An 18,426-nucleotide genomic window follows, 5' to 3' on the forward strand; every position below is an offset into this window, starting at 1 on the left:
TGTAAAGCTATGGACTAAGACGGAGTAGACACAAATTGCATAATAAGATCAATGGTTTGAGCAGCAAAACCTAGAGCAGTTAACATATCCTGATAAATTCGCACTCCACTGAATCATATGTCTTCTGAAAGTCTAGTTTCATCAACAGTCTAGGAGAACAAGCTCTCCTCTTGTACAACCTGATTAGATCCTGACAAATTAATATGTTTCCTACACTGTCCCTCCCTTTTATGAACGCACTCTGTGAACCACTTATAATCTTAGGCAAGATAGCACTCAACCTATTACAAATCACCTTTGAAAGGCATTTACAAATAGTGTTGCAGCAAGCAATTGGACGAAATTGCATTACATTATCAGGAATCTCCACCTTTGTGACTAAAGTAATGATTGTGGTATTACATAGTTTCAGTACTTTTCCTTTACTAAAAGCATCCCTTATTGCTCCACTGACTTCCTTCCCCACATTATACCAGGCATCCATGAAAAACTGACTACTATACCCATCAGGACCAGGAGCCTTGTAACCAGGTATGTCAAACATTACCCTCTTGATTTCTGTGTCAGTGAGAGGAGCAGTTAATCTTGCTCTATGCTCAGCAGATAGACATTTCCCCATTCTTACAATTGACTAATTAACATGTTCCACAGGTTTAGATTCTCCTAAAAGAGATTTGTAGAACTCCTCAAAAGCATTCTTAATGTCATCAGTTGATAAAAAGTCCTACTGTCTCATGTCCTTCACCCTATGCACTCTATTCTGACTCCTCCTTATTTTAATCACGGAATGAAAGAAAGAAGTATTCTCATCTCCCTCATCAAACCAAGCCATTTTGGCTTTTTTTACTACGGTACATGTTCCTGGCTTTCACCAACTCCATTAACTCAGCAGCACAGACTTTTTCAGCATGACACAGCTCATTATTTAAAGGATCTTGAGCCAGCTTCAGTTAAAACTCTTTAAGAGAAATCTTAGTAACATTGATAAGGTTTTCAATGTCACTAAATTTCTCTCTGTTAAGCTTCTTCAGCTCCCCTTTTAGTAACTTCAATTTAGTGACCATTCTAAACATATGGGCCCCCTGAACTTCAGTTTTCCAACACCTACTCACAATACTATCAAAATCCTTTGCTGGAGCCCACATATTATAATACTCAAATGGCTTAGGCATTTGCGGATGCTGACTTTCAAAATTGATTAAACAAGGACAGTGGTCAAATAACCCCTCAGGGAGAAAATTTGCAACACTGTCAGGGTATTCATTAATCCATTCATCATTTACTAAAGCTCTGTCTATTCTGCTATACACTTTCTCCCCATTTTCGTGCTTGTTATTCCAATTAAAGAAGGCACCATTTGCCTTAAGATCAAACAAATGACAAACATGAGTGACCTTAGATAAAGGAACAATGTCAGCTCTTATAACCTTAGCCCCTCCAATACATTCATTAATATCCATTATAGAATTAAAATCACCACAAACCATCCAAGGGCCTATGATAGTCCTCTGGTATTGCCTGAGACATTTCAATAAGCTCTCCCTCTCAACTGCTATGTTAAACACATATACCAATGTGTACCAAAAACTCTTCCTCTTAATTTATTCATAAATCTCAGTATGAATTACTTGAGCAATCGTATCCTTCACATTGACAATAAACATAACTGGATCAATCCCATAATAACCATATTCTACCTCCAGTGTGTAAGCTAAAATTAGTACATATAGACCAGTTGTCACACAAGTTATTCTTAACTTTAAACCACCTATGACTCTTTATTTTTGTTTCCACTAATCTAAACAATCCTATATTATTCTGGTTAAGAAACCTCTTTATTTCATACTGTTTATTAATACTATTTAAGCCTCTAACATTCCAGAAACCGCAGCTACCCATTATCACCTTTAATTCTACTGCACTCCCTCTTTTCAACTATCCTATTTCGTGTCTTCTGGATAGAGTGACTCAATGCGTCTATGAAACTCAGACCCCTTGGAGTAAAGACTCTCCTCTCACCATTTTCCTGCCTCATCAATCTGGTAATGAGCCTTCTACGCATAGACTGTTCTATCACTGGTTTGGATACTACCACATGTGTACAATCCCAATAGAAACGGGGGAAGGACTCTATTGAGTAGGTCTCTGCACAGGACTCTTCTGCTAAACTGGTGCTACCAACTTTTGGTTTGGTACCTGTTTAACAAAATGTTTCCTAGGAACAACAACCTTTGGCTTCCATATATTAGCCACAGGTCTAGCTTCCCCCTTTCTACATTTTGCAGTAGCATGCCCCATCCCTTTACATGCTACACACGTAATAGGGAGTTAGTCATACATCACCTTGACTGTCTGCTGCTTACCATTCTCATTAATGAAGCCAATCTCAGTAGGGAATTCTTGGTCAACATTCACCTCCACCATAATCCTAGCATAACCTAAAAAATCCCGATGCTGAGTTGCTTCATCACTCTTAAGATATGTCCCCATAGTACTACTAATTTTCCTCAAACACTCAGGTCCCCAAAATTTAACATCTAATCCATAATTTGATCCAGATAGGAACACGTTTAACGTCATGCTTCACTAAATCTATATCAGCTTCACATGCTTTCACAATAATCGGTTTATTGTCAAAAATTAGGTGACCATTATTCAAAACAATTTGCTGTTTCTCCTTAGTCTTAAATATTACCAGAAAAATTTCATTAGGCATGAACGCTATCTTATCCACCCCATACCCCTGCCATATCCGTTTTATATACCCAGTAGAGCTAGGTGGATTAGCACATAGAATGTAACAAACAACAGCATTAGACAAGAAATTGATCTCACCAACAACATCCTCCTTGGTTAAACGAACAATGGTTGAACTGGTGTCGTCTGCTCTACCGCTTGCTGAGAAATTGATTCATCATCTGGTTCATGATCATTCTCCTCCACAATCAATTCGAGATCAGATTCGATGTCTTCAGATGAAAATCGTAGATGTTTTGGTGGTTTCCCCTTATTAAATCAAACATTAACTACATTTTTTTTGTTTTTTTGAGATGATTGTGATGAAATTGAAGGATTTTTTGTGTTCTTCCTATTTCGAGCCATGTTGCGTCAGAAACAAATCAAAACGTTAGAATTAGGGAGAATTTTTGTGTTCTTCCTATTTCGAGCCATGTTGCCAAGTTCTTATACCCGGATGGTGAACATACAAGCCATGCCTCTCCCGGAAGAAATCGAATTGACGACCGGTTATAGCCTTCCATAGGGGTGAGGCATCATACTTCAAAGGCTTATTTTCAAAATGATCATATTTCGTAAGTCCAAACACTTTACAAAAATCACCCTTCAGTATTCTTCTACTCTCGTTTTCAAGTCGTAACTCAACATAATTTTGAGTCTCTACCTTGTAATCCCACAAGGAGCTTATGAACTCCATGGTCAATGAAGGGTAAGTCAATTCATTTATATCAAAGAGGGTTTTCAACCCCATGGACTCGAAAAAGGCTCTAGATTGCTCAAGTACACCCAATTTTTGCAAAGTATCTTGGCAAATAAACTTGGTAGCTAAAACTTTATTTTTGGCAAGGGATAGAAATGCAAGCCTATGTTTGTCTGATAAAAAAGTTACCACCGGATAGTTTGGCAATTGTTCCACAACCGGAATAGAAGGGGTAGCTTCCTCAATGGGATTGACGATTTCTTGTGCTTGCTCCCTTGGTTGAGCTACTACCAAAGCTTTTGATGCTAGAAGAGTTTGTTGCCTTTTTGACAATTTGGGTTTTTGGGTGCCTTAGTTCCGCCTTTAGTCCTTGCCATTGTATGCTCCTTATCAATTTGATATCAACAAACCAAGATGATTCTTGAATGCTCCTTGATTCTTAAAACTTCAATCAATTCCTCAATTAATTAGGGATTCTTGGAATTTGCCACAAACCCTAGAAAATTGACTCAATTTGTGAGGAAATTGATGATTAAATGCTCTTTTGTTGATGAAGGAATATTTTAATTGTGTTTTGAGAAAGTTTTGATTTGATTGTGGTGAATTTTGGTGAGAAATTGATGTTTTTGGATGAGGGGATTGAAGGTTGAAGTGAGGGAAAATGGTTGTGTTTGTGTTTGAAAGAGGTAAATGAATTGGGAAGAAGGGAAAAATACCGTGTTTTGCTATGTATCAGGTCTGGGACGAGCGTCCTGGCGTTGGCTCGTGCGGATTTCCTTACAGGAAATTCTGAAAGGGACAAAGCAGGTCTGGGATGGGCGTCATCAGGTTGGCTCGAGTGGATTCTGGGATGAGATGCTCGGTTCACCTTTGGGACGGGCGGATTTTCTTACAGGAAAATCTCCGAAATTTGTAGCCTCCGAGGACCCACAACTAGAGAATAGGACAGGTGTCCTGAGGTTGGAGGACGCGCGTCCTGAAGTCAACTCGGGCAGATTTTCTTACCGGAATTTTACCAAAACTTGAAGCTTCCCAGCTCCCATGACCCAAAGCCTGGACGGGCGTCCTAAGTCTGGAGACTCTCGTCTTACCCCTTAGCTCCCACGAGCTCAGGTCTGCTCGTGGGGATCCTCTTCCCGCGTCATTCCTTCTTCCTTTTCTTATTAATTGTTATAGGTCGCATTACAAAGGCTTGGTTAACCTAGGCATGTGACTTCCTCACACTTGATCAAACACTACACATTAAAACACATTAAAATCCCTCCCTCACTTGCGCTCATGTCAAAAATCTTAGAACAAAGCATGAAAATGCAATGCAAAAATGACAAAAATGCAGTAAAGGGAATAAAATGATAGTTAAGGGGTTAGAATATTACAAATGGTGGTTTAGAGAGGACTCCACCAAACTCTCCTTCTCGTCAGAGGTATCAAGGGAGCAAAGCCAAGATGTTGTTGATGTTGCTCAACGCCTTGTAGAAGTAGTCAAAAGCTTGTTCATTCTCAAAGTAAAGATCTTGCATAGACTTTTGTACATCGGTTTCTTCATTGTTTTAGTCCGAGTCAAAGTGATGACAAAGATCTACAAAGCCTTGGTCCAATGCCATAGCATTTCCGATATAAGGATTGACCAATCCTTCAAATTCATCGTCCCATAGACCATAAACTTTGCTTGCTTATTTCCCAATGATGTCATGAGTTGGCAAGATCAACTCTCCTTTCTCATGGCCAATGAGGCCTTCTTCATTACTTGTCATGATGGGTGAGCTATTCAAGCTCTCATTGTTGTTTAAAATTTCATGCTCTCCGAATAGTGCTACTTTAATATCATCTACTTTCTTCTTCCATATGGGTTATTTTTCGTTACCCTTGGCTTGATCTTTGCATAGAGATTCTAACTTCTTCCTATCGCTTTCTCGGCTATAGTGATCGACCATGAAGCATGGCTCATGTAATCGGGGAGCTCTCATGGTTTTGTCAAGATTGAAAGTTCTTGTATCATCCCCTACTTCAAGTGTGAGCTCTCCATGTTTCACATGGATTACCACTCAGACGGTATGCAAGAAAGGTCTTCCTAAGATGATAGGAATGTTAGAGTCCTCCTCTATGTCTACAATGACGAAGTCTACCGGGATGAAGAATTTGCCAATTCTCACGGGCACATCCTCCCATACCCCTAGAGGTATCTTGGTTGATCGATCTGCCATTTGAAGAGTAATGTTGGTGCTTTTGAGCTCTCCCACTCCAAGCCTCTCACATACCGAGTATGGCATGACACTTACACTTGCTCTAAGATCACACAATGCATTGTTTATTGTAGTGTAGCCAATAGTACATAGTATAGAAAAACTTCTCGGATCTTTGAGCTTTGGATGGGAATTCCCTTGAAGAATAGCACTACTCACTTTGGTAAAGGCAATAGTTTCCAACTTTCGGATGGATTTCTTTTTGTTAAGAATATCTTTCATGTACTTTACATAAACCAGAACATAATTGATCAATTCCGTGAATGAGATTGAGAATTCTAAGTTTTTCACAATTTCCATGAACTTTCCAAGTTGCTCATCAAGCTTAGGCTTAGCTTGTCGACTTGGGAATGGAAGTGTAATCACAATAGGCTTCTTATCAACATTCTTGGCCTTTTCTTCATTTCTCTTCTTTGAAAGTTCATTGGTAGTAGGCTCTACTACCTTAGAGTTCTCCACAACTCCTTGCTTGCTACTATCATCCACAATATCTTCATCAATTGGCCTCTTTGGACCCTCATATCTTATACAACTACTCAAATGGATGGCACTAACCGTTTCATGTCTTGGGGGGTTACCTTGAGGAGGTAATTGCCCCTTTTGTCTTTGGGAGCTAGAAGATGCTAGTTGAGTTATTTGAGTATCTAAAATTTTGGTGTGGGCAAGTATTTTGTTGATGGTGGTTTCTTTAGCTTGGCTATCTTTTTGCATTTGGGTGAAGAATTCTTGTCGGTTCTTTTGCATTTGGAGGACCGCTTTTTGAACATCAAAGGTTTGGTCATTGGATTGGTTGTAGGAAGGTTGATTTTGATATCCTTGGCTTTGGTTGAAAAAGGGTCTTTGAGTTGGATTTCTCATTGGAGGTGGGGTGTACGTTGGTTGAGGATTTTGAACATTTTGGCTCTTGTATGAGAGATTTGGATGGAATTTGGTATTTTCATTATAGTAGTTGGAATAAGGGGTGCTATTCTTGTATGCTTGAAAAGCATTCACTTGTTCATTTGTTCCCCTACATTCGTTTTGATCATGTCCCAAGGTTCCACAACTTTCACATACTCCATTTGGCATTGAGGATGATGCCATCATAGCATTGACATGTTGTTTGGGTGATTTGGAAGCTTCATCAAGCTTAGCCATGACCTTCTCGAACCTCAAGTTGATGGTATCGATATGAGCACTTAGTTGAGCACCCAATTGTGTGATGGAATCTACCTCATGCTTTCCTCCTCTAGTGGCCTTTCGAGGCCGACTATATTGGGAATTATGAACCTCCATCTCTTCAATTTTGGCCCATGTTTGGTTGTCATCAACTTCGGTAAACCCCCCGTTGAATCCCATATCAAGCACATTGCGTGAGTCATTATATAAGCCGTTCCAAAGCTGTTGAACAAGGAACCGCTCACTAAGTCCATGGTGTGGACAAGAACGAAAAGTGTCCTTATATCTCTCCCATGCTTCATATAATGATTCCTCATCCCTTTGCTTAAACCCGGTGATTTGGGCTCTCAACATGTTAGTCTTCTCTGGAGGATAGAATTTCTTGTAGAAGGCAAGTGCTAAATTCTTCCATGAATCAATACCAATGGTAGCATTGTCTAGGCTCTTCAACCATTGCTTTGCGGTACCGATCAAGGAAAAAGGAAATAATACCCACCAAATTTGATCTTGAGTAACTCCGGTTTAAGAAATTGCATCACAATAGTCACAAAAAGTCCCCATATGTAAATGAGGATCTTCACTAGGCATCCCTCCAAATTGACTTCACTCAACTAATTGTATGAACGTGGATTTGGCAATAAAATTACCGGTTAAATGTGCTGGTGTAGGAGTACCGTTTGGTAGGTTCTCCTCGGTTGGTACGGAATGAGATGAAAATTTAGGCATTGTGGGTTGATTTTGTGGTTGGTTTGGAATTGGGTTATCCTCTCCTTCTCTTACAAAAGGGTTAACAAACTCAATGTTATTTCGTTGAATGTCCACGATCTCTCCAATACCCAAAACTCTTGAAATACCTCTAGCAACTCTTTTATTGTTGGTTAAGGTACTTTCAATCTCGAAATCAATAGGTAATGGATTACCTTGTGATCTCCTAGTCATGCAAAATATCAAACAACTAGGAAACAATTAGAACAACCTTGAGGAGATTGACTTCCATAAGGTAAAGAAAGACACAACTAAAAATAATTAACGAAAATCAAATCAATTGAACACCGTCCCCGGCAACGGCGCCATTTTTGGTGTGTGTTTGTGTGTCGTTATTGCTTTCAACCAAAACAAAATTTATATCTTTAAAAACTACATTTAGTAGAGTGATAATCAAAGGTCGGATCCCAAGGGACGGGTATCGATTTAAGATTTCAATTGTAAGTAGTTATGTCTTAGGGTGTCACAAATTTGGGTTGAGATGAGATGCAATCTGGACTAATCAACAAGATGAATGTAAATTAATGAAAATAAAGTAAAGCAATAAAAGGGGTTTGTAAACAATTGATTAAGGGCACTAGGCTGTCATGGGTTCATAAGGGAATCATGGAAATAGATCATACAAACATGTTCTCAAATAGATGTAAGCAACTTATTGTTGTGATGGAATCGAGTTAGTGTATATCTTACAATTCCTAGGAAGATTTAGGTCCCGGAGCCGAGTCGATCAAGACTTTACAACACCTACAAGTCGACTTAGTCTCTTCCTATTCAACTCTATGCATGGCCTAACATGGCTTGAGTTGGCTTATATCTTACAAGCCTCATTGAAAACATAAGAGAATCATGCTAGGATTGTCAATCGAGCATTTCATCAAGCATAAAGTGTGCATAAGTTGAAATCACAACAAGCAAGCATTAAATTGTGAAAGCATATTAAATTAAGCATAGATCTAATATCATGATTGATTCCCCTAATTCCCCATTAGCCCTATCTAAGAGACTACTCACTCATGATCAAGTTTAACATGCTAATAAGGATGTCAATCATATTAACAAAGCAAAACATGATGAATAATTAATGTAAATAACAATAATTAACCAAAGGTAAAAAGGGATTATACCAACTTGCGATGATCCAAATAATAAAGCAAAGAATAATAGAAAGAAACTTGATGATTGATGGAGAGTTGTCAATACTCCAATAAACCCCAAATAATCTTCTAATTACCCAACTAAAACTAAGAACAATTGAGAGATTAAGGAAAGATTAAGATGTGATTAACATTAAAATGTGTATTACAACTTAAATTAAGACTAAATTAAGAGATTTAGAAGGAGATTAGGACTTGATTCTAAGATGGCCTTCATCTAGGTAGTACAATAGGGTATTTATACTAAATTTAAGTTCAAGGATTAGGGTTACTAAAGGCTTAAATGACGGTGAAGACCCTAAGAGAAGTTTGACGATTCGCAAATCACGTAGGGATATGCGCGAGCTGAGTAGCAAGTCCCCAGGGACACGCGTGTCCTGGCCTGGAGTATGCTCAGAACTGTAAGGGAATCAGCTCGAGCTAAGCCTTAGGACGCCTGGATCCTGGGCTTGGACGCTCGTCCTGAGCTCGGGACGCCCGGATCCTGGGACAGGGTTCCTCCTCTATTCTTGACTGCCTAACAATCCGTGGGGATTGACTTAGGGCCGCGGGAATCTTCATCATTGCCCAATTCACTTGTTTTTTTTGCTTAGGCCTTTAATATTGGTCTCCTCTTCGATGCTTGGTCATTAGATGCGATCCATTTAGCTCCATTTTTCTCCATAAATGCAAGGATAGCAATCCTCTCCTACCAAGGACACAAAACCTCAAAGAATATGCAAAAAAGGGAACTAAAGATAAGAAATGACCCTAATAGTCGCTAGAAAGCATGGGAACGAGGTTAATTCGGAGACTAAATGTGCACAAATATGAGTCACATCACCGGGTAAAAAACCGCTTCATTTTTAAGAAAATATCTTCTGTATTTTGTGTTTTATGGAATAAGAAAGCGCATATCTACCAAAATTCCATAATTAAAACGCGGAATTCTTTCTTGCTGAGGATGAAACCTCTGGGGAAAGGACGCAGCAGGTGTTGCGCCTCTTCCAAGGGTCACAGTGGCTGCCGCGCCTCTTCCCCATCCCTCTTTTTAGGCATTGCAGAATATTTTCGTGATTTGTTTCCATATCCGTTTCATTTCTAAACTCTTTCATGTGTTTAGTATAAATAGAGACCTTCGGCCTCCATATTTGGCACGCGAGTGTCAGCCCTTCTCTTCTCCCTTTGCATTCTAAGACCGCGCTCTTGCATTTTGACGCCTACGTGCTTGATCAATCGACCACGTAAGTTCAGATCATTCTGAGTACCAGTCACGTTTGTATGACCGACCAATTTGACCACTACACAATCAATTAAATCAATCTTCTAAATCCGTTTTCAAGGGCACTTTCATATATGCATAGATCGAGTCGAGTTATCACTAAAAACAGATTTAGTTAAATCTCGTGATGCTAACATGTAAGTCTGAGGGTGTAAAATCCCATTTTATTATAGTACTTTTCACTTGTATCAATTAATGTAGATCTATATCAAAATCACGTTCAAAAACCGATTTAAAATCCATCTTTAAAAATCGTATTTATAAAACAACGGAGATTTGACGTCGAGAAGAAACGCAGCAGCACCAACGCCTCTTTGAAGAGTCGCAGCATCTGTTGCGCCTCTTCCTGAGGCTGCCGCTGCTCGTGCTATTCTTCTTCTTCCTCGACTTCCTGCAATTGCCCCGTTTTCTTATTTCTTTCGTTTCCTTCGTTGTTTTGTTTGTTTTAGTATATAAACATGCTTTTAACTAATCTTTTTAAATTATAATGGATAATTCGACATAAATCCCTTATAATTAAATATTTGTGGGTTTTCGTCATCTATTCAAACCCGGATTTTAAAGGTTCAATTTTCTCATATCGACTCTTTAGAATTCGTTATTTGTACATTGTTTTCTTTATTTCAGTTTGCCAAATATAATTCAGTTTTCAAGATTCAAAGTTTCGATCTTTATGAAACCCGACATCGTATAATAATAATTATGTAAATCGCTATAAATTCTCGTTTTTATTTGTTTTATGACGGTTCCAGATGCATGTAATCAATTAAAACACTTCAACTTGAGTCTAATATCAATAATCGATCTTAAATTTACCAACGAATGATAACTAACCCGCGGTTCTGACTTCACAGCCAGAGTTCAACTCAAGAACAGACGCATGAAGTGCTGCGCCTCTTCCAAGGGATGGAGCAAATGTTGCGCCTGTTCTGGGTTGGTTTCTGTCCCTGAATTCTTTCTCGCTTTAACGTAGCTCCTAATTACGGTTTAAATCAAATATTATCCGTATTATCACCTCTAATCTGACGTATTTTCATATTTTAAATTCCAATTTTATTTTCATTTTATTTTTTTCTTTAAAATCCCGTCTTTGAGCGTGCTTTTGATGTAGATCAAATAATCCTTGTTATTCTTTGTAATTTTAATTATTTTAATTCATTTATCATAAACATGATTATGTATGATTTAATTGTATGGCATTTACATGTAATTAATCTAACTTCCAACTTCGACCCAAATTGAGTGCTATATTGTTTGTTCACCGACATAGTCTAATTTGACATGCTAGGATTAATCTATGTTTGTTGCATTGCATGCATTAGATAGATGACATATCAAATATGAACAATTTCCCTAATCATTTGTAGGGACCGCTATCGAGGCGAGCGGGATTAGGTATTCAAATTAAAGGGCATCTGAATACATACCCTCACCCCTTACTCCAGTTATCTCTGGACATCCGTGTCCATTGGCATCTTCGAGAGTCATTCTAGACATGGAATGCTAAGGGTAACGAGTTCTTAGTGTTCATGTCATTACTTTGTGTCTTGACATGACACGAGGTATTTGAACGGTTTCCAATTTTTCCACAATAAATTGGTGGCGACTCCACAAATGCAGGCTTATTCAACCTTTCACTGGTTTCAATGCCTCTCAAATCGGTAATGACCCATGACGTGCTTTGGCAAACCAAGGTTCCGTGGGAGAAGTGCCACCGTCTCAAAACCAATGCGCGGGTGCGCACGGTGCAGGTGGCCCATGTCCACAGTTTGGTGACTACGCCGGGGATGATACACTTACGTGTTACCTAGGGTGAAACTTGAACAAGGTTAGGGAATAGTTTATACGAGAAAGTTGTCGATTTTCAATACTCGACCTTCTTAGGTCGTTTTATTCGGCCTTCCTAGGCTTACCCAACCCTTTCGACCAATCGTCCCGTATGAGCGGTCCAAATTATTATATGGGGTTAAAGATGGATAGCGATTGACGTCAACCATACCGCGGCACATACTCATGTTTGTATCAAGAGCTTTCACTACTCAAGGAAATGGACTAGGAACCGACCTTACTCATGTTTGGCGCGGACCTCTCGATAGACCAAGGTTTGATTGCTTGGTATGGCAACCCACCTTTTAAGCAAAAACCCTTTAAATACACTCCGCATACCGTTATAATGCCCATATATATGTTTGTATCATGTACGTGATCACCATTTTGTAAACAAAACCATGACGAAATTTTGTAAAACAAAATCCATTTCAAAACGTAAATATTTTCAAAATGGCCTAAAATAGAGCAAAATAAGCCGAAACTCTGTCCAAATGTCGAGTCCAAATTCGGGCGTCAAACCTATTTCAAAACTCACTTCAAGTCAGTACTCCTACAACTACACTACAGTTATCTAGGACAAACATTTCAAAATTTGTTATTTTAAAATCTCTCTTGACATAGTGGCACACACCCACTTTACGAGTCGAGTCCTTTTTGAGTAAGTGTTCAAAAATGGCCGATCGTGTTTTAATTCATCGTCGATTTCTTATCATCAGTCCAAAATGGTGGGAACTAGTCATGGAAGCATTAATGGTCAACCCCAACCGTCCGTAAATGGTAATGATCAAATCCTAGCTGCGCTCCTTCGTCTCCAGACAAGCCAAGACCAAGCTTATGATCGCCTTAATGCTTTCGAAAACCGCATTGTTGCTGTAGAAACTAGACTTCCTCCTACAAAGGATCCCATTCCCGACATGCTCGTACACGATAATATTCCACCCTCTGTTGGACAACAAGAAACCAATCTTCATCGAGGTCCTACTGAAGCTGGAAAGCGACTCTAGTATTTGGAGGAGCAACTAATGTATCTCAAGGGAGATGACATCTACAGAGAAAACAGTCACAAATATGAGGCACTAAATGCTCAACTGCCAACTAACTTCAACATCACTAACATCCCAAAGTTTAAGGGGCATGAAAACCCTTTGAATCATATTCGTGAATTCAAAGATTACATGTCTATCAAAGGCATTAAGCTATAAATGTTCTTAAGGATCTTTCCTTCATCTCTTGATACTATTCCTAAGCAATGTTTTTACTCCTTGGATCACAATAAAATTGCTACTTAGGACGATGCTGCAATTGAGATTACCAAACAATGCGCAGATAATGCTGAAATTCAAGTCAATATGAACCCTCTCGAGTTTCTTACCCATAATAAGAAAGAAGGTTTCACCGACTTCCTAAGTAGGTGGAGAAAGACTAGCACGCAACTCGTCGAACGCCGAAACGAAGCTAACTTGTTGAAAAGTTCGTGGACAATTTAAGGCCAATCTATACGAACCATCTACGGTACCAAAATATAAAGTCTTTCAAAGACTTAACTGTACTAGGAACGAGAATTGAGGATGGCATCCGTAAAGGGCTCTTGTTCAAAAAAATAGGTCGTGGATATCAAGGTATAACGAGTCGTTCTTATGGCTCTACTAGCAAGACCGACGAGGCCAACCTTGTCGAATCGTCTACTAAGAAGAATAACCCACAAAGGAGGTTCACTAACTTTGGTGACTCGTACTCCAATGCTCTAAAAAGACTGATGAAATAAGGAAAACTCTGACGGACCTACACCTGACCCATAGAAGAAGTCTAGGTTCTGGGATGAAAATGCTTACTGCGAGTACGATAGAGGCAATGGGCATGATACTGAGAAATGTTTCAAATTAAAGCATGCCATTCAGGATATGATTGAAGATGGGCGCCCGCCTATACCTCCTGCAAGCAAGCCTAACAATACTCAGAATCCTCTTGGAACTCTGATGATCACAGATGAGGAATCCACCTTGGATTTCTCACACCTCATTTTTTCAGTTGAAGATGAGATTAATGCACTAGAAAATAAAGGGAGTCATTCCACCATCTCCCCTACAATCACTGATTTTATCGCATGGGGAAAGAGTGTAAGTAGACAAGTCTCAGAGCTAGAAGCTCTAGTGGTATCCCTACGCAATCCAAGAACTAAACCTAGGGAAGACAGGCCACCGGTCCCAACCTTATCTTAAGTATCCACAATGCAAGAAGTGGTCGCAATGACCGATAATCTAGTCGAGCAAATAATCAACCTAGAGGCTGAAATCATAAGCCTAAGAGAGCTTCATATCGTCAATGGAATATGGGCAGATTACAATGAAGATGTTTACCCCAAAGAACATCCTCTAGTCCAGGCTAGTGAAGATCAAGATGTAGACCACCTTACTCGCTCAGGACGCCCATACCAAAATGTCACTCAAGGACAAACGAGTGGCTTAGTTGCTACCAAAACCAATGTCATCACAGCAAAAAATGGCGAAGATGCATCTCCTGACCATTTGTTAAATCAACTTCAAAAGACAAAGGATGATCTTTCAATCTGGCAACTAGTTGCGAGTTCATTTCCTCATCGCCAGGCTTTACTGCAAGCATTGGCTAAATTAAATATAGCGCACGACTCTATACCCGACGACATCATCAACCTAGTCTTCCAAAACTCCATCAAGATAAGTAACTGATCGGGACAAGAGTTGGTCGTCACACATCCAATCAAACACATTTATATTCTCAACAAACAATTAGCTAGTGGTAAGTCGAGGTCGATCCATGGGACGGTGTGCTTTGGGTTCTAAGTCTATCTATCTCAATTTATCCTAGTGTCACAATTGTTGGGGTTTGTAGTTGTGTTCTAAACTAATGCAAGCAATAAAGTAAAACAAGCAATAAAAGGAAGGATGTAAACAAATGATTAAAAGTGCTAGGATATCATGGGTTCATAGGGGAATCATGGGAGTTGATCATACAAACATGTTCTTTCTCAATTATAGGCAAGCAATTATTGTTGTGATAGGATCGAGTTAGTATATATCTTACACTCTCTAAGAAGGTTTGGGTCCCGGAGCCGAATCGATTAAATTGTACAACACCCAAGAGTCGACTTAATCCTCCCTATTCAACATTATGCATGGTCTAATGAGACTCGAGTTGGTTTATGTCTTACAAGTCTCATTGAAAAGATAAGTGATGGTTAAAAAATGCAAGGATTCATAGGCTCGCATTTCATCAAACATAACATGTGCATAAGTTGGAATCACAACAAGCAAGCAAATAAATTATGTGAACATATTAGATTAAACATGAATCAATCCCCATGCTGGTTTCCCTTAATTACCCATTAATCCTAGCTAAAGAAACTACTCACTCATGATCAACGTTAACATGTTAATAAGGTTGTCAATCATACTAACAAAGCCAAACATGATGAACAAGTAAGAAAGATTTAACAATAATTAAAGCAAGAGTAAAAGAGATTATACCTATGAAGATGATTCCAAATAATAAAACAAAGAATAAAAGAAGAGAACTTGATTGATTGATGAAGAGTTGTCAATTCTTCAATAATAATCCAATAATCTTCAATTACCCAAAAGTAAGAAACTTGAACAATAATTAAGGAAAGATTAATGTGTGATTTTGTGGAAAGACTAAAGGATAATCTATTCTAATCTACTCCTAATCTAATCTAAGGAAAGTTGATTTAATCTAAGAAAGCTTGGTTTAATCTAAGGAAACTTGATGGTTTGATTATTACAAATGGAGTATATATAGTAGTGTATCATTAGGTTAAGCAAGGGTAGATTAGTAAATAACAATGCTAATTGTTGAGTTAAGGAAATGCTCCTCTCGATGGGAGATGCTAGTCTCCTTTTTGGTGGTCTCCAGAAAATATGCTCATCCCGAGGGTCTAGGCCGAGGGACAGTTGCCACTGAAGAGGAATCCGAGCGGATTGGTCTCGGGACGCTCGGATCACAAGGCCTCAAGACGGGCGTTATGAGCACGGGACGCTCGGATTACAAGGCTTCAAGTCGAGCATCCTAGAGGGGGGGACGAGCGTCTTGTCTCAGGGGACGAGCGTCTTGAGTCTCGGGAAGATCGGATTGGCGGACAGCTTCTCTGTTTGAGCTCGGATTGAAAAACGGACGTCATTTTCTCATCCGGACTCCTATTGGAGTGATTCAAAAGCCTAGATCACTTGATTTTTCGACGCCGTTTTATCTAGCATACTTTCGGAGCCAAAGGAGCAACCCTTGGTTTGGTTCTGAGTAATTTCTTCTTGCAATGACTTCCTTCTCGTCATCCTTGCATTTGAGCCTATGATCCTTCTATATACTCTTTATTCCTACATCCTTGGTCATCATTATTGCCTTCCTCTTTATACTAGTCCATCCAATATCATCAAAAAGCTTCCAAATATGCACGAGAGACGGGAATTTCCGCATAATTATCTTCCTTCCTACAAAACATACGAAATGCACTAGGAAAGCAAAGTAGAAAGCATTTGACGGATAAAATTGCTATGGAATGTTATAATAGTATGCAAAATAGGCTCAATTAGGGGACTAAATGTGCGAAATTATGAGTCACATCAAATATCCCCAAACCGAACCTTTACTCGTCCCGAGTAAAAAGGTGACTAGAACTAAACCTTTATTTAAACTATCCTACAATTAGTGGGTCTCAGTCCGCCCCTTCAACTCACAACAAGACAACCATGCGGTAGGTTGCCTTCTTGCAAGGCAAGGTGGGTCTTGCCAAAATGGTGACACATCCAAGCATTAAAGCACAAAAAATCAAGTCATGGATGCATCTACAAAAGAATAGCCACTTTCCTCATATAAGTGGCGGAAATTATCTAAAGGGGAAGCAATTCAAGGGTACACATTCCATTATAGATATAGTTTCTTCAAACTACTAAGCCTAGAAGGATACCAATAAATCACCTCCAAGTTGTGTCAAGCTAGGATACCTTTGTCCTCAATCGTTAAATGCTTTCGTTAAGAGTAGACTACCTATGGTGTTAGAAACACTGGAGGATCGCGGAATTCCCCTTCTTGCGTAGACAAGAAGAAGGGTCATCCCCTCTCTACCATGCACAAAAGTGGATTCGATGGATAAAGAGATCAATAGATTTTTGAGTTTCATGTGGGAGTTTGCTTCCCCCCCCCCCCCCCAATTTATGGCATTTGACATTTTGAGAACATTTCTTTGCCATTTCTTTTGATGTTTGGCATTTCAAAACTTGACAACTTTCAACTTTTGCATTTTCTTTTGAACATTTTCAAAGTCACCCCAATTAGTAACAAGGGTGCCTTATATTTGAAGCATAGGAGTTTTCATTTTTGTTACTCCTCTTTTCTTTTGATGCAATTTGCAAACTTTTTCACTCTTCATTTCCTTTCTTGAACTCAAATTTGAACAATTTTTGTGCCCATTCCCTTTGATGACAAAATGTGTTAGAATATGGATGATGGATGGTTGCATGGTTTCAAGGGTCACCTTGGAGTAAACGGTAGCCAAGGAGTTATCACACCACAAGGTACTCCTGACTAGGCCTTAATCCATGGGTCAAAAGATACTAGTATGACACATCCTAGGGTGTTTTACAAGCATTCTAACAAGCAAAGTCTTAAGAAGAAAAAGTATCTACAAGGGCTTTATATACACTTATCAAGCTTCCCAAATAGACGGTTTCACAAAATTTTCCTAAATGCAACTATATGCCATGATGCAACTAACATATATACATCCTAATGCATATTCTCCTACCAACTAGTATGCCAAATAATCGAGATGCAATCCTAAATTCACATTGTTTTTACCGTATCAATCAAAATGAAGCCACATAGTCATTAACATAAAGAGGAAAAAGGAGATTGGAAAGGTCATACCATGCGGTCTTTAATATCCTCATGTCTCGGATGTGGCGTAGTCAATCAATGTGGAAAAGGATGGAGAAACACAATATATACAAAATATACGAGACTACGCTACAAAGGAAATGAACATGTTTTTAGGTTTTTCAATTTTTCATTTTTTTATGGTTTTTATGTTTATGAAACAAAAAGACATGTTTTTGTATTTTTCAAAAAATTTCAATTTTTATCATTTTTGGAATATAAATTCCCATCCCCCACTTTATTTTGGACATTGTCCTCAATGTACATGTAGGAGTAGGAATGAAAAGAAAGTACATTGTTTTGGATTTTTAAAATTTTATGGAAATTGAAGTACAAATGCAATGATATGATATGAATGAATGCATGCTCTAACTAAATGCAATTCTATATAACATATATAACAAATGAATGTAATCTACACTATACTAGATGATGCATGCTAAATGCTTAAGTCACCTATGATCAAACCTCCCCAAACCGATTTAAACATTATTTCTAGTGTAGAAATGAATTGGTTTGGCCATTAGTGACTATGTATGAATTCTAGTCTATATGCAACTATCTAACATGAATCATGTGAGATATATTACAATGCAACTATACTATATGAACTAACTAATGTAAATGCAATATGAAATATAATACAAATGCAAT

General features: G+C 38.7%; 1 protein-coding gene and 1 non-coding gene across 2 annotated transcripts; one reads left to right on the top strand and one right to left on the bottom strand.

Moving 5' to 3' along the window:
- Positions 1-950: 950 nt before the first annotated feature.
- On the bottom strand, positions 951-1,460 carry LOC141649466 (uncharacterized). The gene has a single exon (XM_074458156.1). The coding sequence runs from the start codon at positions 1,458-1,460 to the stop codon at positions 951-953; it is 510 nt and encodes a 169-aa protein (XP_074314257.1).
- Positions 1,461-7,084: 5,624 nt separating this feature from the next.
- LOC141650188 (small nucleolar RNA R71) lies at positions 7,085-7,191 on the top strand. Its single transcript, XR_012546236.1, has one exon. It is a non-coding gene; the product is annotated as a small nucleolar RNA R71 (small nucleolar RNA).
- Positions 7,192-18,426: the final 11,235 nt, after the last annotated feature.

Source organism: Silene latifolia, chromosome 3 (assembly GCF_048544455.1).
Source record: "Silene latifolia isolate original U9 population chromosome 3, ASM4854445v1, whole genome shotgun sequence".
Classification (NCBI taxonomy): Eukaryota; Viridiplantae; Streptophyta; class Magnoliopsida; order Caryophyllales; family Caryophyllaceae; genus Silene; species Silene latifolia.